This window comes from Meles meles, chromosome 2, assembly GCF_922984935.1.
Source record: "Meles meles chromosome 2, mMelMel3.1 paternal haplotype, whole genome shotgun sequence".
In the NCBI taxonomy this organism is placed as follows: Eukaryota; Metazoa; Chordata; class Mammalia; order Carnivora; family Mustelidae; genus Meles; species Meles meles.
In genome coordinates this window covers 180,340,944-180,364,699 of record NC_060067.1, presented here as the reverse complement: position 1 = coordinate 180,364,699, position 23,756 = coordinate 180,340,944, and the positions used below count along the sequence as shown (strand labels likewise).

Here is a 23,756-nt window from a genome sequence, read left to right as displayed (position 1 = left end):
TGCTTCAAGAATGGAAAGTATCATTTCTGGAGGTTTTGGGGGTTTATTTTTAATCGGCCCATGTTTCCCATTTCTTCACTGGAGGCTGTGTAGGTTCTGCTAATCCTGACATCCGAGAGCCTCCAGGGTCACATCTGCCAGGATTGTGGGCTGTGAGCTCACGCCTTTGAGCCCCGTCCTGGGCAGCCCTGCAACACCTCTGAGCCATGTGCCCTCATCTGGGCAGTGGAGCTTGGCACTGTGGAGTGCCCACCAAATTGGCTGTTATTTGAGGGAGTCCTACACTGACATTAACTAAGACCTCAAGAATTGGATCCTTCCTACAGCTTTTTTTTTTTTTTTTAACTCTTTGGAAAAATGAGGCATTGAGGGTTGTCCAATGCCACAGAGGAGTTATTGGGAAAATCTGGAAGCCAGATCTGTGCCCCAATCCCAATTCCCTCTCTGGCTTTTTGGGCAGAAGCGTTTGTTGCTTTCTGTGAATGAAACATTATGTAAGTGGTGGAGAAAGTGAAAGGTTAGGAGCAGAAAAGGAGATAGGGTTTTTTAAATTTGTTTTTGTTATATATATATATATATATATATATATATATATATATATATATATATATATAACCAAACAACAAGAAATGTGTAGAGCATGACTGTCCAAACTTGGAAAAATGTAAATCCAACGCAATAAAAATTTCAGACCAAATTGCAGTACTCTTGGCTTCTACTCCTGGCTCTGCCAACGTGTGCCTTTGGGTAAAAAAACAAAATCACCTCCCTGGCACTTTGCTTCTGCCTTTTCAAGAGAGGAATGAAATAATACCGAATGCCTTTTTTTATTTTTTCATTAGAAATACAGTATTTCTGTTCCCAGAGGATTAAGTACCATAGAGGATAGTTGAGCAGTACAACTTCTCCCTCAGTAAGGTCTTTTAAGGGTTAATAAAGACAGAGTGTGCTGGTATTTGCACACCTCTTTAAAAAGAGAAGTTCCCTATGCGGACTCACGGAGGCGTACCTGAGCACTGCTTCCTTAACCACCTGCCATTTGTCCTGTTCAATGTGCACGCCCAGAGAGCCGTTAATAGTCATGTGTAATGTGTTTTGGAGTGCAGTGTATTGCTCTTTTCTGAAACTTTTTTCCCTTTCTTTCTTTTTTTTGTCAACTTTCTGCATTGGCAGAGCATCTTGGGATTGAATTTATGGGTATGAACCAATCATCATTCCTTTTAGCCTGCAGAATTTAGAACCTATGAGCTGAAATCTTTTCCCTTCCTACTCTTACCTTCCAGTTCCTAACTAATTTCCTTTTCCTTCAGAAGGGATCATACAGCTATAACAATGATTTCTCTGCTTCCAATCTATGATTAGTTTACTGAAATGTCACTGAGTGCAGCAGTTTCTAGATTCCTACACTTCACTTAGTTTAAAAATCACCTCACCCACTGCAAAGTCACATATAGCCCACGTTCCTTGACCCTCTGATTGGATCTGACCAGGCTGTTATTTCAGAGCGGGTGGGGGCCATTTCAGAGTGGGTGGGGCCGGGGGGGGGGCAGGGGCGGGGGGGGGGGGGGTAGAAGGAGAGGTGCATAAGGCTATGGGAGGAACCAAACCAGGCCTGAGAGAACAAAAGAAGCTCTAAATGCATCAGCTTAAAAATACACCACATCTTAGGCAGATGAGAACATGACATACACTGTAAAAAATCACCCACTTGATACAGTAACATAGAAAGCCCTTATACTGCAACACGATATTGTATCCACAGACTCTGATTTTCTGGGGATATCCAGTCCCTCCTCTAGTCAACTTCATTATCTTGGGAGCAAGGAAATAGAAAACAGAAAGAAATACACCCAGTGCTATTTTAGGTGGAAATTCTAGTGCTAATGGAATTAACCTTGAGTCACTTAGATTATCCAGGCCAGTAATCAAATAGAAATGTTCACACTGTAAACATAAAATAGTATCTCTTATGAGCCTATGAATCTGGGGCATAGTCCCTTTGAAGGCCTTTGTCCTAAATAATTGGGAGACAGGGCCAGTCTTGGGAGTAGAGGGAAGCCATTCTGTCATCCCAGAGGCTCCCCGAACACCTCCCGCAGTGCTGGAATGTGGCTGTGGGTCAACAAAGCGATGTCCTGATTAGCAGCTGCTGTCGATGACGTCATGCAATGAGGGTGCCCTGTGGCATAGCTGCTACTCTCTTTTGGATTAGAGCATCACAGTCCATACCTAATCTGTGTTCCATAATTTCTGGAAAATAAGGCTGTTGTAAGTTCTGTCCAGGACAGGGATAGAAACTCAATCAATTGCCCATCCCCCCCCCTCAGAAAACTTTGAAGAGAAACTATTCATTTGTTGAGAAAACCCCCACTTACATGTGAGTGATCCTTTGCACATCGGAGAACATCTCCCAAGAGTGAGAAGCACGAGAGCTCCCACCAACGCCGCTCAGGTGGCAGGTTATCTACTTGACGAGAGGGATCTGTTCAGATCACCTCCCTCAGGATAAAAACTGTCCCACTACTAAAAACACTTACCAGCCTTTCCTGCAGGGAGGAATAAAATCTACCATCACCTTCTCCTCTTCCTTAATAGCATCTCTGTCCCATTTTAATCACTTTAGGGTCTAACTAGAATTTAATATTTTATTCCCAGACATTGAGGTAGGGCAACGGGTAGTTGAGATATAGGACTTCTCCCTCAGCGTGATCTGGAGGGTCAGGAAAGATACATGGTGTTGGCACCGCGTACCTCTTAAAGGCGCACGGTCCAGAGACTCCATAGTCCCGCGACAGCCAGTGTACTAAGCCAGAACGTTCCCCTTAAGGAAAATCAGACCTTAAAGGTCAATTAACAGTGAGAAAGACAAGGCTTCTGTCTCTTAGCCTGGCTAGATCAGACTGGAAAACATGCTTGATCTGATTGACTTCAATGTGTCCAGCCAAACCATAGAGTAAAGACTCGGAAGCATTTCCATTCATTACGGCAGATCCGCCAACTGGACTGACAGATTCTTTTTTTCAGCACTGCCTCTAATTTGCTCTTGCCCTACTGACCCTGTCACACTAGGGAAAAAAAACAAGGGGAACGGGGGTGGGGGGGGTGAAAAGAACCCATTGTTTATATGATTGTTCATCAAGTAATTTTCTTTTAACACATTGGTAATGTGGTGGTGGTGGGGAGGGGGGACATCCCCTGATCTAGTAAATCACTGGAAAATGAAACAGAAATGAAGACGAGAAACAGAGAATGTATTCAGCAAATGCTGTTGTGAATACAGATCTAATCCTACATCTGTATTCTAAGGGCCTTGTCTTTCATTGGTTCCTTTTAGCACTTTAGCTTTACCCTTTGGCCTTCACTGAGCTTGCCTTTTTATTTCCATGACAATTTCACTGGAAAAACATGTGTCTTCCCACATAACCTGGGCAGAGCAGTGAGTCAGCATGCCACATTTGCTGACAACCTGAGGTCGATCTACTCTTTGATGATTAGCAACCACCAACGATCTCGTCAGCGGAATCCCCGGGAGTACCCAGGATGCCCTTTCCCCCTTCAGTCCTTAGATACATCCCATTTTTGTAGTTGTCAGAAGTAACTTCCCAGCTTTTTCTAAAGATGGGGTGTTAAGATGCCAGAACTACCGAGCCCTCACCCTTTCAAAAGAAGCCAAGAGAGTGAGCAGAAGAGGGCACAGTAAAGCAGGGGTTTCATTTTCGTGGCAATGATACTCGAATGTGGCTGTTTCTAAACCAACCAGTCACACCCAGAGGAGCCCTGCAACCCCCGGGGCCCTTCAAGAAGGGACTGGTGGGGGGTGGGGCGCACCGCCTCTCCTTCTTAGACCTATCCGCAGGCCAGGTCTCCGAGGAGACCCCTGGGGCACCCGCTCACAGATTACCACCTTGTCAAATGTGATTCCCTGTCCTGGGGCTCTGGGGGGAGGGGAGGCGGCAGACACAGCCATTAACACAGACGCATTCACATTCCACATCCTCAGCTGACTTTCCTGGCACAGAAATATGTGACCCCACTCTATGTCTCGTGGGTCACTGTCTCACTGCAATGCACCAGCTCCTTTGCTTCCTAATTGTGGCTTCCATGTGACGGCCAGCCTAGGGTAGGCGTTATGCTGTATGGGGTCACCCTTCGGACTTCGCACCCGCCCTCTCTTCCCACCCAGCATTTTCCTCCCTCTGCTTTTCTTTTGTTTATTTATTTTTCCTCCCTTAGTATCAGGCATGCTGTGGCAGGGACTTCAGATGGCTCCTTCACTTTGAATCCTGTTTTCCCTCCCACCTGCCTTCCTCCCTCTCTCCGTCATTCTGTCAGTCTGTCTGTCCTCTGGGTTTGTTTCCCCCCCCCCAACTTCTGACCCTTTTGGTTTGTTTTTGTATAATTTCTGCAGCATTCTAGTCTTTTACCCACTGACTTCTATTCTCCTTCTCCTCCTGTTAATAATCAGTGCTATATTAATTTGATTTGACAATGTTCCTGACCTGTTAACTGGAATTTGATTACCATGGGCTTGGCTTGTAGGAAATGTTTTGTTTAATGATAAGGTCTACTGTATCACAGAAATTAAAATGCACTTTTTCATTTCAAGAAAACTTCCTGTGACTCGCCCACTTTCAGTAAAGAAAATTGAAAATGTTCCCTAAGGCCCCATGTTGATGTCCAGATAAGAGATATCGATTTGTATAATACTCCCCCCCGGTTTTTGACCAGCTTATTAATCAATTTGGCAAGTTCAGCTTACACTGTTTATGATGTACCAGTCTGAGTTCTCTTTGTCGGTGAACTTGTGAATGTCCTCCAAGAAATGTAATTAGACTGGTTGGAGGCTCAGTTCCTAAGAGATCAGGTTCGCCATTAAATCTGCCAATCTCGAGAAGAGCCTGACCTACCAAAGTATAATCAAGGGATCCCTCCCCAAAACAGATTTGCACATAGAAAGACTTCCGTGAATAAAAGACCGGTTGCATTTAAGAACCCAAAGTTCTAAGCATCACCCTCCTCTCGTGTGACCTCCTTGAGCTGACATGCCAAGCCCTCATTATAGGGCTGTACAATCTAGTCCAAGTCACATATCCCGTGTGCTAGTGGTTTCTTTACACACATCAATTAGGTTTCTAAGTACAGTCAGTGAAGTGATAATAATTGTCCTTCGAAGGACAAATCTCCGTCTTGGCCCCGGACTGTCCTCCCCACCATATTGGATTTTCTCTGATACAGTGCCCTGCTCTCTCCATCATGGTGCTTGTAACATGTTCACATGTTACCTTTAAATCATAAGGATCCTGCCTGGGTAACTACAAGTCAAGCTCATGTTTGCAAATGTTTTTGACTTTATTTCTTAAGTTAGAAATGGCTCCTTGTAAAGACCACCGGAATATAAACTAGCTGGGAAATCAAAAGGGATTTGGGAGTGGGGAACAGGGGAGAGACGAGGGCGAGGACTGCCCCAGTGGTTCCAATCCCAGCTCCTTTTATTGGCTTTGATTCCTGTTGCCTTTGCAAGAGTTTTGGTTTTTTTAATTAAAAACTACAGTTTTAACTAAATAATTGTTTTCTAATTAATGTTTATGATTTGCCAGTTTAATGCATATATATTTGTAGCTTTTAAGTAATTTAATAGTATAATTTTTTATTGCGAATGGCCTCCGCTGCCTTAGCTGTTTAAGCTCAGAGTATAACACAGAGTATGCTGTACCTTAAGTATGTCTGCAGAAGTGATGAATTGTCACATATTTACTTTCTTGTGAACATGGACAGTGCCATGCCGCATGCCAACTATTCAGTTGTTAAGTCCTGGCGAGTGTAAGGGGGCTTTGGTGACATCTGCTCTCATCCCTTTCCAGAAGCGGAGGAACTCTACCAGAAGAGAGTGCTGACCATCACCGGCATCTGCATCGCCTTGCTTGTGGTCGGCATCATGTGTGTGGTGGCCTACTGCAAAACCAAGTAAACCTTTCTCCTCCGTGCCTCTCTCTCCTTAGCACAGAGAAGACGGCTTAGCCGGCCCAGGGCTCTGCAGAGAACGTTTGCAACAGCCTAGTCTTGAAAAGCGGGAGTGGGGAGGCAGGGGGGCATTTCTACTCATTTTTTCCTCTAAGTAATCTATTTTGAGGACTTTTTCTGTAACTCAAAAGCTTTGCCTCTTTATGTGAAAGGGTTCAGAAGACTTGTGGTCATTGGCTGAGACCTGTGACCTGGGAAAGGGTTGGAGGGACGGGCTTGTGGGGCAGGTACGTGTGGACGAGGGTGAGCCCATCACATCCTGAGAGGACAGTGGTAGGCACCCACGGTGTGCCTGTCATGTCACCGCTGAAAATGTGCCCCACGCTGCACTCAGACTTAGGAGCTAAAGGAAACACTTGGCAATGGCGGCAGTGAAGGTTTTTAAAACATTCCTGCGATGATTTGCCCATTCCCTCTAATGAGCTTACCAGTTCAAATGCTCTCAAAGTGCGGGATGTACAAAAGGAATCCCATGGGAGGAGAATCAAGCAAATCTTGCTTTGAAAGAAAAGAAAACATTAAGCAGATTTGTGTTCAGTGTGTCTGGTCCCTTGAGCTGGGTGCATATTAACAAACACAATTACGGTGTGACCCGAATTCCCTTCACTTTTCTCTCTTACATAGAACTTCTGCTTCGAGTAGGAAATAATGTTAACAGTTTTGTTTCATTTTGTTGCTTCGTCACGTAAACTCTGACCAATCTTGGGGGCGGATATTATCATGATCTGAATGTTGCTTGAGGAACAAAGACAATATGTTTTTAGACCCTAAAATTAAGGGAATGGGTGGCATTTTCTTAATACCCCCGATTTCATGGGTTGCCAGGATTGCATAAGCAATAGAGATAAGCCTTTCTGGAATCTGCCTTCTGAGCCTTACTAGATTCAATCTCAGTATTTTAATATCCATTACCTAGTTCTACAAAAAAAAGGTGTTACTAGAGTAAGATCATGTTATAACTGTGCTAAATCTATGGGCAAAATATGTATCTAGCTGCTCTCATGTACAATGCCATTCATGTACACCCACCATGTAGAAGGTACAGATTCAAAATTAACCTCCTCTCCTTAAGAGACACACAGGCAAAATTATGAATGAAATCAGCCTTATCAATCGCATGGCACAAATTGGTACCTAAGACAAATGACCACCTGTAAGACTCAGACAAAGATGGATTGATCGCGGAAGATGGCATTTGAGCCAAATATCAACTTGATTTATCTTGTCTTCTCTCTTTTTTTTTCCTGTCTCTCAGCAGTCCAGTTAGATTTCTGTAAGAATCCCCACCCCAGCTCCTTAAACGTATTCACTAAGACTGTGTGATTCCACCTCTGTCCGTAGGCAGATTCCGAGACGGGGTGTCATATCCTCCACCAATCTCCTACTTGGCTTTCCGTGTTGGTAGAATCAAGAGTAGACTGCACTAAGAAATGTAAATGATAGAAAAAAATAAATCTTCCCTTTTTCATATCCAGGAAACAACGGAAAAAGCTTCATGACCGTCTTCGGCAGAGTCTGCGGTCTGAACGCAACAACATGGTGAACATAGCCAATGGGCCTCACCACCCCAACCCGCCCCCCGAGAACGTCCAGCTGGTGAATGTATGTTGAGTCTGGCCAGTGGAAAAGCTCAGCATCTCTCCTCCGTTCAGGCACCTTGACGTTTATTTTCTAAAGCTCTTAGGCTCTTAGCTACTGTCATTAATCACCATGGCTTCCAGGAATCCAGGGTTTCACCAGGACAAAATAATGGGAACATTTTTTAAAGTGGATTTGGTTACTGTAAGACCAGCACATTTCCTCTCGTAAAGTGTTCATTAAGGGGTTGGAATAATAATATTGGGTTTGTTCTACAGGGAGGGCCTAACTGGAAGAAAGAAAAGAAAAACACATAGAAAAATAATGAAATTAATGATCCAAGAAATCAGAAGGAATTTTTTTTTTTCATGATTTGGAAATGAAGGCTCCTCCAGTGTCTGACAACCAAGTACTGATAACTGAGCTAAGGCTTCAGAGTGACTTTTATTAGAGGCATCTCCCAGGACTAATGATTTACTGATTCTGATTTACAAAGTTAGAAGTTAGGGCATGCATGGACCAAATGACTTATCGAACTCCCTTCTTAGTAGCAAAAGTGGGAGAACATAATGCTTTCTTGTTCCCTGACTCTTTCTACCTGATGTCAAACCCTCCAGATTAAATATATCTTTAATGACTCAAATATTCTGTTTAAAATTTACCAACCACTCGGCTTTTAAATATAACTAGATCATAGAATATTACATTCTGGAGAGTCTTTAGATGTGATCTTTCAAATCTCCCCTTTTTACAGATGAGGGCCAGAGCTGGACTCAGCTTCCCTGGCTTTTAAAGTATCATTCTCCCTATTCCACTGTAATTTTTCTTGTTCTCTGCACTTCCCTCAGGTGTTTGGCTTTTTATAGGCAACGCTCGAAGGTTACATTGCATTACGATTTTTTGTATCCTATAGAAAAAATATATTTGTGGAGCAAATGTATCCTAGACCCAAGTTCAGAGTTGCTGGTTAGTTAGCTGGCAGTAAGTCTTGTAGCAAGGACCTTCCAGAGTGGAGTAACGTGCTGATACATTAGTTCCTTTGGCTGCTTCCCTCCCCTTACCAGTGTTCATTAGAATGTTCTGCACAGTTGATAAATGCATTCAGTCCATGCAGACACACCTACAATCTGTCACTATGTCTGTTATAATATATAGGAAGCAGAATGGCTGTTCACATTCCAATTATCTCGCAGGCTGTGCTACTTTGGGCTTTATTTAATCTGTCTAAACCCCATTTCTTCATTAGGACAGGAGGCCTAAAAATAACACCTACTCCAAAAAGTTCTATGAGCATTAAACAAGGCAATCCATATAAAACACTTAGCCCAGTGACATGCAGTGTGTGGTCGATAATTGTTAAGTATTATTTTTATTAGACTCACCAAGCTTCCATTGTCTTTCAAGGACCAAGAGGGAGACGGTAGACAGTCTAGAAAGAGCTCATGAATCATGACCTCCCCATCTTTTCCTTAAAGCAAGTGAACCGCACGTCCCAGAAAGAGCTACATGGGCTAGCCTTTCCACTAAGAGAACCAACTAATGTTTCAAGCATAATTCAAGTTGTATATTTTTGGGGTTTCCATAAATACATCAGGCTCTTTTACGGCCCACAGCCCCTTGCTTATAAAGTGCCCACTGCATCTGAGAGTACTCCTTTCCATGCCTTTTTCCGTTTCTTAATTCAATTTGGTGTAAAACAAACAGCATTTCAAACACAACTTCGAAATGTGTCTTGTTCACTGATTGAAGGCAGGAATAGCTCATGCGATATGGTGATGAAAATAAGTAGAATCTACTTGCGCTATATATAGGCCTTCTGTATATTGTGTGCTTTGTCAAGATGTGTGACCTTGACAGCTTCTCTAAGTCCTTCAGATCTCAGTGGCCTTGTTAGCCTTACCACAGACCACAAGTTGAAAATTTCACTGCTATCATCAGGTCAACATGGGCCCTTGGAGGAAAGTAGATCTAAAATAGAGAGATTCTAAAAATTTTTTTTTAATTTTAAAAAAAATCCTGTCCTGACTTGAAATTTGGGATAAGACAAACCATCTCTATGCTTTTGTTTCCTTCAGTCATCTGTTAATCTTCTTCACCCACAACAACCGTGACAAAAACAAATACGGGGCGGAGATTTGTCTTGAATTCCACCCGCATTATTGGTTGGAAATAAGATTGAAGAACTAGGTCTGTTTCTGATAAGATGCAGTTAGGATCGCAGAACCCACACTACGTGTGCCTCCAAAGGATGCTTCATTAATTTCATTTACTAAATTGAAAGGCCATTTAGCCAGGAGTGGATTTGCCATCGGACCGTTGGCGAAATGGAATGTATCATGAAGTATATATAGGAGAGCAGGTTTTGTGTGTGATGATAATGATGTTCCTGTTTTGATTAATAGGAATCTTCAAGTTGTGTCTCTTTGTTTATCCAGCAATACGTATCTAAAAATGTCATCTCTAGTGAGCATATTGTTGAGAGAGAAGCGGAGACATCATTTTCCACCAGTCACTACACCTCAACAGCTCACCACTCCACCACCGTTACCCAGACTCCCAGCCACAGGTATGAGAATGAAAACCATTGCATGGCACTACTCCACGAGAGAACTTCTAGACCTTACCTTTTGCTCTCACTGCCTAAGAAAGGAACAGGAGACACAGAGGAGGCAAGGACGTATAGCAAAATGTATAATTCGGGACAAAAACAGACTTTGGGTATCAAGTGACTCTGCCATTTAATTGCTATTTAAATTGCAGCCTCCCATTTTTTTCAGTACTGAAAGTGAAAATAATATCTACTTACAGGATTGTTGTTCCCCATTTTAGAGATTATTTATTCATGCCTGACTACTCACTGAATTGCTACAATAGAAAATGTCTGTCCTAGATGCTCTATAGTAATTAGAAGTTCACCCCTTCCAGTGACTGGGCTGCCCTTGGAAATGTCCAACAGCTGAACTTAGCCTCGGGGATTCCTGTGTGAGAGCATGTGCTACCAAGGGCAACACGGGGCTGCCCAACGTAGCTCATGGGCCAAGTGTCTCCTTAACCTAAGCCACTAGAGAACAGAGAGATTGTAAGAACACTTAGTACATACTGACATTTGGTAAATATGTGTTGAATGGATGTACAAGTAAATAAACTATCCTTACAAAACGAAACAAAATCAAAATCCTCTCTAGAGCAAGTAATACTAATTCTATTCTGAGATGAGTAACATTGTCATCAAATGCTGATAGACCTAAGCGGAATAGTTACCAGATCGCTTCCTTTCATTTCCATTTTTGCGGATCCTTAAAAAATACCTATGTATCTTTCTTTGCCTCTCCCGTTTCCCCTCCAGCTGGAGCAATGGGCACACTGAAAGCATCATTTCGGAAAGTCACTCTGTAATCATGATGTCGTCAGTAGAAAACAGTAGACACACCAGCCCAACTGGGGGCCCACGAGGACGACTTAATGGCTTGGGAGGCCCTCGCGAATGTAACAGCTTCCTCAGGCATGCTAGAGAAACCCCTGACTCCTACCGAGACTCTCCTCATAGTGAAAGGTAAAACCGAAGAGCAAAACTACCACAGAGGAGAAAGTGCCCCAGTAGCAGAATCCCCATGAGCACCCGTGGTCTCCCCTAAGCAACTCTGCTCCGAAGAGACTAAGGGACGGCAGTTGCCCCTTCCAGTTCCCCAGTTGATGAAGTCATCTTTTTGTTTGACTGAACTCATTTCTTCTGAGCTGCTTGCATGGTCCCGGGGGCCAACAGGCGACAGATTCTTAAGAAGCGGGACCGATTTGATATGGCAGGGGCAGCTAACCCAGAGGTCGCAGCTCTGACCTTAGGCTCACACCCACTCTGAGCCTCTGTTTTCTTGGTTGTAACTTTAGAGATGGTACCCGTGATCGAGAAGGACCCTTCTATAATTTGAATTTGCTGAGTTATCCAAATTCCGGTCTAGCTGGTCTCATGATCTTGGGTGCTAACTTTTTCTTACCTTCCAGCCTCTGTTAAATCAAATCAAGGGTTGTGTCATTGCTGACTCTCATGGGAGACTGTTTGTGTTCCACCATATAGTATCCCTTTTACAAAATTCGAAAAGAAGGGACAAGTACATCTTTTGTATGCTGCCGACACAGTCTTCGCAGGGGGGTTTCAGAGCAGATATTGCTTTATTCCAGAATGTTCTGGCTTTCTTCTGGGGATATCGGATTGGGTTGGGTGGGTGGGGGGCGCACAAGGGTTATAGACAAGGTAAAATCAAGAACAGAGGGAAGGAAAGTAAGAGATGCTTCATAGGAATACTGAATTCATATTCTCTTTATTCATTTTCACTTAAATTGGGAGAGAGTTACAGCCAACCAGCATTTGTGGCAGTATCAGTAAGTTGTTACTTTGTTTTCAAATCCAGAGGGATACTGCCTGTTTGTTTACCATATGATGATCTCAGTGTAATCCTTGACCACTTGCTCAAAGGTTTACGTGGTGTCCATTCCATACCTAGTTACGTGGGTAGGGATAATGCTAATGGACCCTTTCCACTCATGGACTGGCTGGGAAGTCCTTGAAGTAATGAAGTAATGAAGTTTTGAAGGATGACTGGTTCTGGGCCAGCAGGTCCTAGAGAGCTTGCTGATCTCTTCTTCGAGGGTCCCTACCCCAAAATGGTAAATTCAGAGCTTTTTGGAATGAGAGGTTGCTCTATCATTCATCTGTGAAAATGTAGGCATGGTCCCAAACTGGTTTAAAAACCTCAGTCTTAAATTCATATAGTTGTATCTTTATGTATTAAGAAACTCTATCTTAATCCAGTCTTTTTTGGGACCAGAGAAAGAAGCGAGGGATCAATTTTGTCTTCATCACTCCATGTGATATTTCTCTCTAAAGGCTGACATTTTCCTGCTGTGGTAGGCTTCTGTGCACACCACAAATACTATCTAGGACTGCAGAATCCACCTGAACCTCGAGAGCTTGGAGAAAAGATGAATCACCTTTATATGTTGGCTGAATCTGGATTAGCACTTCTCAGAGAGCTTAATTTTAAGTATCCCCAGAATAGAAGTTGGAGCCTCAAGCTCCAAGTATTTCCATCTCTAAACACCTTCCCATTTTAGACACAGCTAGACCTCACATCCGTATGACTCTGAATCATGGCTGAAGAGCAGGAAAGTTAATAGGTTTCCTGTTCCTGTTAGCTAGAGTTCGGATAATGGTGTCCTGTGTCATCACAGGTCTTGTCAAATTAGACTCTGTGAATGCCAACGTGAAGAAAAGAGTGCTTTGGTGCTATGCGTTGGCAACATTTTTATCAAAGTTGAGAAATGTGACTCTGAATAAGCCACATCTTCTTTAGTGCTAACTCAGGCATTCTTGTTCTGGAGAAAGAAATCATGGCATGGTTTTTAAAAAAATGCATTCAATGTCTTGACAATGAGATTTACGGAGCACTACTGGATATAATGTGATGTGAGGTAACATGGTACAGCCAACGCTGAGCAGTCACAAAAGCTAAGCCAAATACTGATGTAGCCATGGGTTTTTGATGAGAGGTAGACTGGAGCTTGGAAGTACCTAGGGCACCAACATAAGGTTCTCTCCAGCTTATTTCTAAATGTCTTGGTCACTGGGATGGAGAGTTGCAAATAGAATGTTAAAAGAAGTAGCATTTCATGGAAAAACTGAAAGCACACAAATGTGTTACACTGTTACCAGGAATAAATCTAAGTTACTATGCTCTTTTTTTTTCATAAGACATAACCTTATAGCTGAGCTAAGGAGAAACAAGGCACACAGATCCAAATGCATGCAGATCCAGCTATCAGCAACTCATCTTAGATCTTCCTCCATTCCCCATTTGGGCTTCATTCTCTAAGACCCCTTGGCCTTTAGGAAGGTATAGTATTTAAGTAATACTTCTTTCCCTTCCAAATCCCTGTGCCTTGGTCCTTGTACACTGAAAGGTTTCCGGGACCCAGTGCCCTCTTGTCCTGACTCTGATGCTTTTATTTAAAATCACGATGAACTTGCAAATCCTCAAAGCTTGGATGAGTTAGGCAATCGAGCTGATCTTTGCATGTACTCCCATGAAGAAACTCTTGGCTACATAATTCTAGATTCCAAGGGTGCCGAATGTCCTTAGTGTTAAAAATCCAGAAGTGTATAATGCATAGAAATTCTTTGTTTTCTGAATCTATGATATCATGCCTTCTGTCCCCTTACCCTCCCTACTCTCTGCCTTTTATTATGTCATACTCATGCGGGGTCTTCTGTGCTCACACAGGTATGTGTCAGCAATGACCACCCCGGCTCGTATGTCACCTGTAGATTTCCACACGCCAAGCTCCCCCAAATCGCCCCCTTCGGAAATGTCTCCACCTGCGTCCAGCACGACGGTATCCATGCCCGTCATGGCAGTCAGCCCCTTCGTGGAAGAAGAGAGACCTCTGCTTCTGGTAACACCACCACGGCTGCGGGAGAAGTATGACCATCACCCTCAGCAGTTGAACTCCTTCCACCACAACCCCGCCCACGAGAGCAACAGCCTGCCCCCTAGCCCCTTGAGGATAGTGGAGGATGAGGAGTACGAAACCACCCAGGAGTACGAGCCAGCTCAAGAACCTGTTAAGAAACTCACCAGTAGCCGGCGGGCCAAAAGAACCAAGCCCAATGGCCACATCGCCAACAGGTTGGAAATGGACAGCAACGCAAGTGCTGAGGGCACTAACTCAGAGAGTGAAACAGAAGATGAGAGGGTAGGGGAGGATACACCCTTCCTGGGCATTCAGAACCCCCTGGCAGCCAGTCTTGAGGCAGCACCTGCCTTCCGCCTGGCGGACAGCAGGACTAACCCAGCAGCCCGCTTCTCGACGCAGGAGGAATTGCAGGCCAGGCTGTCTAGTGTAATCGCTAACCAAGACCCTATCGCTGTATAAAACCGAAATAAACACATAGATTCACCTGTAAAACTTTATTTTATATAATAAAGTATTCCACCTTAAATTAAACAATTTATTTTATTTTAGCAGTTCTGCAAATAGAAAACAGGAAAAAAAACTTTTATAAATTAAATATATGTATGTAAAAATGTGTTATGTGCCATATGTAGCAATTTTTTACAGTATTTCAAAATGAGAAAGATATCAATGGTGCCTTTATGTTCTGTTATGTTGAGAGCAAGTTTTGTACAGTTACTGTGATTGCTTTTCCACAGTATTTCAGCAAAACCTCCCATATATTCAGTTTTTGCTGGCTTCTCGTGCATTGCATTCTGATGTTGACGGGATGTATGATTTGCAAGACTTGCAACTGTCCCTCCGTTTGCTTCTAGTAGCGCCCGATCAGTACGTCTTGTAATGGCACATCCATCGAAATACTCTTCTCTTTTGTATGAAGTTTTCTTTTGCTTTCAGTATATGAAACGAGTTGTGTCTCCTCTGCCAGCCAAAGGTTCGCTTCACTGGGCTCTGAGATAATAGTAGATCCAACAGCATGCTACTATTAATTACAGCAGGAAACTGCATTAAGTAATGTTAAATATTAGGAAGAAAGTAATATTGTGATTTTAAAAAAACCTATATTCTTAATCAGAAGACAGCTCGCTCTCGCGAAAATGAGCTACCATTTGCTTTATTTGGGTTTATTTTTCTTGACAAAGAGCAACAGTTTGGGAACTAGTATAGAAAATGGGTTCTGGCTTGCTGTCGGGGTAAACCCATCACCTTAGCAGAGGACTCCACCTCAGTTTCTGGGGCAATGACACAGCAGGTCGTCTAGTTGAAAATCAAACCGTGGCAGAGAAAGGTGCAATCGTTCCTGACTTGGGTTTCTGGCTGACTCGGGAGCCGGCCATTGGTTGTGTCTTATCAGCTCATGAACAGATGTGTTACGGCACAAAATGACCATGAAACGATGGCACACTCAGCATTTTGTGTGAAATACTTCTGCCGTGAAATATGCCTGCCGTACGTGGTGGTGACTAGTCATCCTAGGGAAATAGGTCTGTTGAAGAGTGTCTAGAAGGAGTGAGTGTGTCTAGAAGGCACAGGTGTGACTTGGGTGCGGTCTTAAAGAGTTGTGTTGCCCACGCCTTTCTCCTCATGATGTTCCTCTTGTTTTTTCAATGTTGCCTCGATCAGGTCATAACTATGCATGAACATTTTTGTCAGGAATGGCCAACGTGCATGTGATTTGTGATTGGCAAGAGCCTTCCACGAGTGACGATTCATCAGGGAATGTGGACAGTGTTGGAAAATTGCACCTTTCCTTGCAGAAGTGACCCCCACTTGTGTCCTGGCCTCTCCATCTGCAGCCTGTGTCATCCATTCCCCACCCCCTTTCTTATCTTTTGCTTTACTGTCATGAAACAGGATGAAGATGGGTCTGAGCTTCGCCTGTTCTCTCTGATTGTAAGTCTAAGGAAGGCCTATAGGCATTCACATTTGGAATAAATGCTAATTCAGGAAAATAAGGGGATTTTGAAAAAAATGCAGCCCCCATTTTACACTCTGCCCGACATCTGTCAAATCAGGCTAGAGCTTTACTTAGATTCCCAGTGGCCTCCTGGGATCCATGGGGCAAAATGGGAAAAAGGTCGGCAGGGGGTTGCAAATACCAGGCATGAAGTCACTGAAAGCAACGTTTGCAGGTGAACTGGATTTAGATATTCATCAGATTAGATCTTCATCAAATGTCTGTGTTAAAATTCTCGGGAAGAAGGGATATGCCAGGAGGTCTTGGGAAAATGTGGGTTGGACACGAGTCATGTCATTAAGCCAGGAGGTCTTGGGAAAATGTGGGTTGGACACGAGTCATGTCATTAAGCTCCTTTCATGTTTCTACAACCCACAGAGATGTCTGTATGCAGGTCCGTGAAGTTACTCTGAGTATCTGGTGTCCTGAACCATCCTTCGTTACCCACATGCCACTTTCTCTGTGCTCTGTCGGGCTGCCCGAGTTCCTCCAATTTCCCTGTTCTGTAGAAATGAGTAAGCTCCTGGCAGGGGGAAGAGGACAATCCACCCAAAGAGGTCCTTTAAATTATGCTAATATGGCCTTTGAAGGCCTTGGTTCATTCAGAGACTATGTCAATAAAGAAATTTCTACCATTAATGAAAAGTCTAAAATTTCTGTTGCAAAAGTCTTAGAGCCCTGGAGTATTCCAGTGGCCCATTGTGGAGAATTTCTGGAATAAATGAAATCTTCTGCTGAGAGGAACCAACATTTTCCTCAGTATGAAAATTTCTATATACATTTTCAGGTCGCAAATCTATAGGGACATTTAGGACAAGAGGACATTTTCTTTCCAGCTTGATTCTGGTCTCTCAGAGAGGTGGCGTATTTGCTGGGATAGCCTTTCCTTCTGTAAAAGAAGAGTTTCCCCTGGTAAGAAAGGCCAGCTGTCTCCTCAGGGCTACCTGCTGCCACCACCAGCTTTGTGTTCCAAGGGACTGCTCTGTGATGTTTGGTCACCACATGGCTCTCAACCATCCCTGTCTAGAAACTCAGGTGGTATGGTGGTAATCCCAAGAAGGGGTGTGGACCCATGCTCCCAGCCTGTGGCAAGCTTTCGGGGGTTTTCAGGTCAGAATTTTGACAGCAACTGTGTTTCCTGGATCTGAGATTGTATCCCACCGAGGGGTAGTGCAGTGTAGGTGAAACTTCTTTTCTCACTCAAGATTCCTTTTCCATCCTATTCTCCCTTCTTGCCTGGTATGACTTGTTTTGTTTGTTTTTTTTCAAGAGTGCCTGGACAGCCTCAGGCTTTCCACCAAATGGCACTCTGCCTGAGTATATGTGAATGTGTCCCAAACACCAACAGACCATATCTTCCTTGTTTAAGTGTGACTGTCTTGATAGAGATGGAGTTTATCCAGGGTAACTTGCTCATGACTATTCCTTTTTTTGGCCTGAGTTAAAAGGTGCATGGCTCACAGGGATGAAAATAAGGAAGGCCTGGTTTTATCTTTTAGTACTAGCTCCATTCCACCACCCACAAAGATTTCTATCTGCAAAGACCCATGAAACACTGCAGAGAAATGCAGGCAAAAGGAAATGGTCACATTTCACAAGTTCTATTATATATTCTTTTGTAAATACACATCGTACGTTACTTGGATGTTTTCCTAAATCATTTACTGTCTTTATGAGTTAATGTCCATTTCTTACTCTCTTGACTATGTAACATTGTAAATAACATAATGTCCTTTATTATTTATATTTAAGCATCTAACATAGAGTTGTTTTCATATAAGTTTAAGATAAATGTCAAAAATATATGGGTTTTTTTTTTTCATTTTTCTTTGCTTTAAAATTATGTATCTTTTCCTTTTCCTTTTTTTTTTAAGAATAATTTATTGTTCAGGAGAAAGAATGTATATGTAATTGAAACTATTTGAAGAATGCACATTTGAAGGCCCTGAGGTACTGATAAACTAAAGAATTTATTATCCAAAATACTAAGCAATAAGTAATTGTGATTTATTTAAAGTTTTGTTCATTTTCCATGAAAGACATACTGCAATAAAAATGCTACTCTGTGGAGGCATGGGAGTGTTGCTCAGCAGACTAACGTTTCAGTCTGTTAGACCAGCACCTTGCCACTGACTGTGATAGTTGTATTAATGTAGGAACATGTCTGATGGACCCCATGACCATCTCCTCTGTCTCTTGCTTTTGCCAAACTGCCTTTTCTTCCATCACCTTCTGCCTGTTGGTTCTGCTCACCATTGTCTTCCATGTCCAAGGGGCCACAAGCAAGCAATACGATGTCTTCTTCCCCTTCTCCTCACCCCCAACCCACGCAATAACGTATCAGAGAGGACATCTTAGGGCCTGATTGCCTGGATCCCAATTGTTGTTCTGTAGTGACTGCAAGAGACTTCTTCAGACTAATGGAAATGTCAAAGGGACAATCCCCTGCAGTTGTGAAAGGGAAACCTGTTACTGGGGTTCAAGTAATCCGACGGCCAACGGGGCCCAAGAAGCAGCCGTCAGAACCTGGCCATGCTCAGCTTTCCTGTAGCTCCAGTAAATTTATTTTCCATCAGGCCTATGATTTATGGATTCAGGCCCACGATTTATTGATTCAGTTTTGAGAGAAGATAAGGCTAAGTTGGATTCTTTCCCCTCGTGCTATCAATAAATCAAACGAAATGCCCATCTTACTGCTCAGGGCAGGGCCTATGCATGAGAAATTTCCCACATTCAAAGATTTAGTCATAGACATGAGGAGATAACTTTTCTTGTTGAAATTAGCCGAAACAAAAGCCATATTTTAGCAAACAGATATTTGCATGGGTAATACTTTTTATATATTTCAAGCAATTTACTCATCATTCTAGATAAGATTAGGGCTTCTAAAGTATGTGAAATAGAGCCCAGCAGTCCTGTGGGGGTACACAGGGGCCTCTGCTGGAGTTAGAGGGTCCCCAATGCTTGCCGTCAAAGGCCACCTTCATATACACACAGGATTCCTCGTACCTAGTAAGAGCTCCACGGGGTGTCATTTCCCAAACAATCTGGACGTCTAAGAGATTCCAATAGTGGCCTTTGACTGTACTAGTTCTTATTATTTACATAATGAACTTTTCAAAACAATCCAGAATCCTCATATCTGTGATTTGTGTCAACTTTGGCTTACAAAGACATATGCACACACACACACAATTCCTCATAGACACCATCCTGAAGCCACCACATCCATTTCCCTTGTCCAATCCAGCCAACCAGCCATCTGGCAAATCAAGGAGTGCACGGAATATTGAAAAATTAAAGACTGAGATACTTCCTGTATCTTCAAGCTGAAGCTGAGGCTTTGCCCACCCCCTCAAACTGAAAACTACAAGCAGCTGTCTTAGTAACGTAGGTTAAAATCGGATACCTAACATATATTGATATTTGAGGCAGAAGCCTATGGAGTGGACCATGGTACAGAGAGAATGAAGATTATCTGAATATCTAGATTATTATCACAATTCTCCATCCACTTCAATGCTGTAGACTGGAATGTCAAACCCAGGCCAACAACACCTTGTAGCCTAATGTCTGGGGAGGAATCATTAGATTTCCCTGCTCTCTCCCCTGATGATGAATGACAAAATGGCCTGATGCCAGGGATTGGGGATTCAGTGAGGCAGTTCTGAAGTCTAGAGATTTAGATGCTGGAGGGAGTGGAAAATTTTGATGACTTCATGTGAATCACTTTGTAGTCTTACCTTGGGCTTGCCCTTTCTGAAGCAGAATAAAATAAATTTATGGAAATCATTACTCCAAAAGACTGATCTGGAAGGCAATAGAAATGCTTTCAGTTTATGTAAGATAGGACCCTCTTGCTGCTACAGTAAGCTGCCATATTCCTCTCTTTAAGGCTGTGGTTGGACAGAGAAGCCAGACCCAATCCCGCATGTCCCTGTGGGCTCCTGTGCACAAACTGCGGCTGTCACTGCTGGACCTCTTTGGTGAGCTGTTGTGTTTGAGCCCCCGTGAGCTTCAGAATATCGCTTGGCATGGGGATTGCAAATGGATTTTGTTATTTTGAGGAAACCCATCATGATCTACCTGATCTTTTAAAAAACAAACCGGAAGAGACCAGTAATTCATAAAAGGAGACAGAGAATAGGGTAGGAGTTCTATCCTTTGCCCCAACAAATGTATTTACTGGACAGAATTTGATGGAGGAAGCAACTCTCTTCCCACCCCACAACATGACAAAGAGGCTAGAGCATTACCTTCACAGATACAAAAATCATTCATTGCTTACGTACAGTTTTGCGCATATGCAGAGAAATAATCTATTATGCATAAATAATATTTTATACTATTTTATGGCTTAAAACATCCTTTTCATTTATAATCCTCTTAAACCCATAGGATGTTGATATGATAAATAATGAGGAAATTTTAGGTGCAGGAAAGTTAAACACTTTCAACTTCCTGGAGCTACCCATCTAGTAAGTTACAGAGATAGCACTTGTACCCAGGTTTTCTGACTACAACTCCTATTTGTACCCATTGCACTCCTTCCTTCCCTACTCCAGATTCAACAAAGGCTGCCATTTTCAGCCTTTCTTTGCCTCAAGGCAAGTTACATCGAAAACCAAGTTCTATTTCAAAGAATATGAGCTCCGTTGGCTTTGGTTTAGGTTACCCTAGAACCCAATTTGCTTGACTTAGTGACTATGCAATTTTTTCCTAAACACAGCTTTCTAAGAATATGAAGTGTAACCATGGGAATGAATTCTCATGTGTGGGTAGCATACTGCAGTGAAATGAGGAGGGGCTTGTGGCCAGCACTGTCCCCAGCACTTAGTAGCTTGGCCCGTTTGAACAATGTCCCCCTCCGAGCTTATTTCTTGATCACTAGTACGGGAATCCAAGTGACTACAAGGATGCGGTGTGTAACGAGGATTACACTTGAATATATGTAAGGAAGCCATACATGCCTAGCACATAGGAATATTCAGATGCTACCTTCTCTTTGCTCCCCACTCCCGCTCCAGGTTTTTAAGTTTTGGAGCCCGTGCTTCTCAGTTCCAAATGACACACTCTACATTGCACAAACTCATCACATAAATATATTTGAGTATTTCTCCAATCTCATGCCAATAGGCAAATTCCTTTTTAGTGACAACTGTATATTAAGCAGCAAAATCACTCAATAGCATTTAAAGTTGTAACTTAAATAACTTCTTTATTTTATGTTTGCTTCTTGTGTAGCCACACTGTTTCACAAAAAGTCTGTAATTTTTAAGGCCTTATTTCATGAGTGTTTCATTATAATTTCACAGAAATTTACTGAAACATAACTCTTTGTAGAGTTTTCAGAATACCATTTTCAAACTTCTTTGCAAATGTGTAGTAAGACAAACAAAACATGATCCTAAATTGATAGGATATCTGTGCACACCCATTTCCTTCACTTGCACCCAGGATGCCCTGACATGTTCCATATTTTTTTTCCCCAAAACAATACAATCTAGGCAAAGTCCATATAGTGACAAAGTTAGAGGAGTCGGGTCTCAGATTAATTTCTAAATGGAAGAAACCACATTGGTTATGGATGTTCCTCATCCCTTCCCGTGATCTATCTAATAAGCAATTTTTTAGGTTCTGCTCACTCTTTATGCATAAAACAGGATTCTTTTTATGAATAATTTATAGATTTAAGCTTTTTGGAGTCAATACCTTAAAATGTCATCCTCCATTAAGAGTGGTGGGTGACTTGGCCTCATGATATTCATCACCAGACTTGTGATGTAGTTAATATAGTTCTGTTGTTAATGGCAAGAGAGTCTAATATAATTGCCCATACATTATCCTTCATTTAAATAAGAATGTATTTTATTGAAAATAATCCTAACTCTAGCTCCCTATAAAAATAATAAGTAAGGACACTTCCTAGTTTTTTTTTTTTTAAAGAGATAAGCTAGATGTAAACTTTGTATCATGTTAATTATTAGTATTCATCATACGTAAGCAAACACTTGTCTTCCATTCTTTGGCTTTCATTTGGTGGTTCCTTCTTGCCCAAACTTGAGCCTTTCTCTTGAATAGGGTTGAGGGGGGACTCAGGCTGGGCAAGTTTTCTGGAGCCTTTCTTGTTTCTCACAGTCAGCCTGAAGTATACTTTCCATCTTCTTCAGATGAAGGGTCTTTATCAGTATGCCCTTTAGGAGGTAATAAGGTAACAAAAGCATTTTCCCTTATATCCTAGACCCTCTCCACTATGAAAAGGAAACACAGAAAATGCTGTGTGTCAGAGCAAATTCCCAGTACCCAACTTCCTTCCAATGATGAGGTGATTCTGCCCTCCTGCAAGAATCTCTCTGCAAAGATCCATCCCGTCCTTCCTTCAGAGTAACCTTATTTTTGCAAAATAGAGACCTCCCTTAGTAACTTCTTAATTTCGAGCCCTTCTCATCCCTGGTCTGATATGTCCAATTTCGAAAGATCTGAAATTGTAGGACAATATAACTTCACATTTGGAACAGAAATTATGGGGTTTCGGACTTAAAGTACTTTCTAAAAACTGAGAAGCTTTTCTTGAATTGTTGTAGGCCCTTTAGAAAATTTTAGGACAGAGCCAGAAAGCATTCTATCTTTTTCAGTATTTGCTTGACTGAAAACTCTTTCACAATGTGAAAAGATGCTAATTCCCGACACATTTTGAGGTCTGCCCTGTTTGTCTGAGGAGTTAGATCTCTAGCCATGAGTGTGAGGAAAAGAACTATGGGCCCTTCCCATTAAGCTGTTGATGCAGAGTTAATGGGACTTAGGGTACCACTCAGGGTCAAACTCATGTCAGTTATCCAGCAAAGGAACAGCTAAGGGAAAATATGCCCTCGACTGATTAGGAAAGCCACACATTACCCACCAAGCAAGCCAGAACCTGAGCAATATTCTAGATTTCTTCCTCCACATCTAACTGGTGACAATGGCTTGACGTGTCAAGCACCCCCAACCCCCTGACTTGTACCACTGGCTCCCTCTTCTTCTTTCACTGGGTCCCATTCATCTCCTAACTGATCTGCTTCTTTGAGTTCCTCTGAGACATCCTTCCCATTTTGCTGGAAGTTTCTCTCCAACTCACAAACCTTGTCTTGCATTCTCCTGGCTATAACCCTTCCACAGCTCCTCACAAAGCTTGACTCCTTGGCTTGACATTGGATGCTCTCCACAGGCTGGCTTCTGCCAAACTCTTGTAGCATCTCCCACTTCACCCTTCACTCCACCTTATGATTTTCTATTGTCCAAGTATGCCACACCAGTGTTTGTCCAACCCTGTTCATCCGCGTACCAACTTCATGACTATTACCATATTCATGTACCACCTGTATTATTTTTTGCATATTGTTTTTTTCCAACTGATTGCATTTTTAACTAAAATAAAGTCATTTGAAATGAAACTCTGTATTGATGCTATGAGTGGAAAACTTCAACCAGTTGCCATAATCAAAATAAAACCGTAAAAGTCAATATAACAAAAATGAAACAAAATAATTAAATTCTAACAGGGTATTGTTGCCTGCAAAGTAGCTGAGCTGAAGCCCATTCTCTAACAAAAGGGGAGATCAGCAAGTGTTGGTGAAGTTGGAAATATATTCAGAAACAGAAAGATTTATTCCCTGACTGAACTGGAATTAAGAGGGAGTCGACAGGAAGTCAC

The 23,756-nt window shown here is 42.5% G+C and overlaps 1 protein-coding gene across 8 annotated transcripts in view; it reads left to right on the top strand.

The window, feature by feature from the left end:
• Window positions 1-23,496, top strand: part of NRG1 (neuregulin 1) — a 1,111,365-nt gene extending 1,087,869 nt beyond the window's left edge. For 2 of the 8 annotated variants that reach the window (XM_045992965.1, XM_045992982.1), the window contains 7 exons: window positions 1,174-1,197; window positions 5,862-5,964; window positions 7,497-7,623; window positions 10,035-10,165; window positions 10,946-11,152; window positions 13,875-16,323; window positions 16,373-23,496. In XM_045992965.1, coding sequence (XP_045848921.1) covers window positions 1,174-1,197; window positions 5,862-5,964; window positions 7,497-7,623; window positions 10,035-10,165; window positions 10,946-11,152; window positions 13,875-14,526 — 1,244 coding nt within the window. In that variant the 3' untranslated portion in view covers window positions 14,527-16,323; window positions 16,373-23,496. Of the gene's footprint in view, window positions 1-1,173; window positions 1,198-5,861; window positions 5,965-7,496; window positions 7,624-10,001; window positions 10,166-10,945; window positions 11,153-13,345; window positions 13,488-13,874; window positions 16,324-16,372 lie in introns of those variants that run through there. The other 6 variants (XM_045993010.1, XM_045992973.1, XM_045993000.1 and 3 more) reach the window with 4 other exon arrangements.
• The last annotated feature ends 260 nt before the right edge of the window (window positions 23,497-23,756 follow it).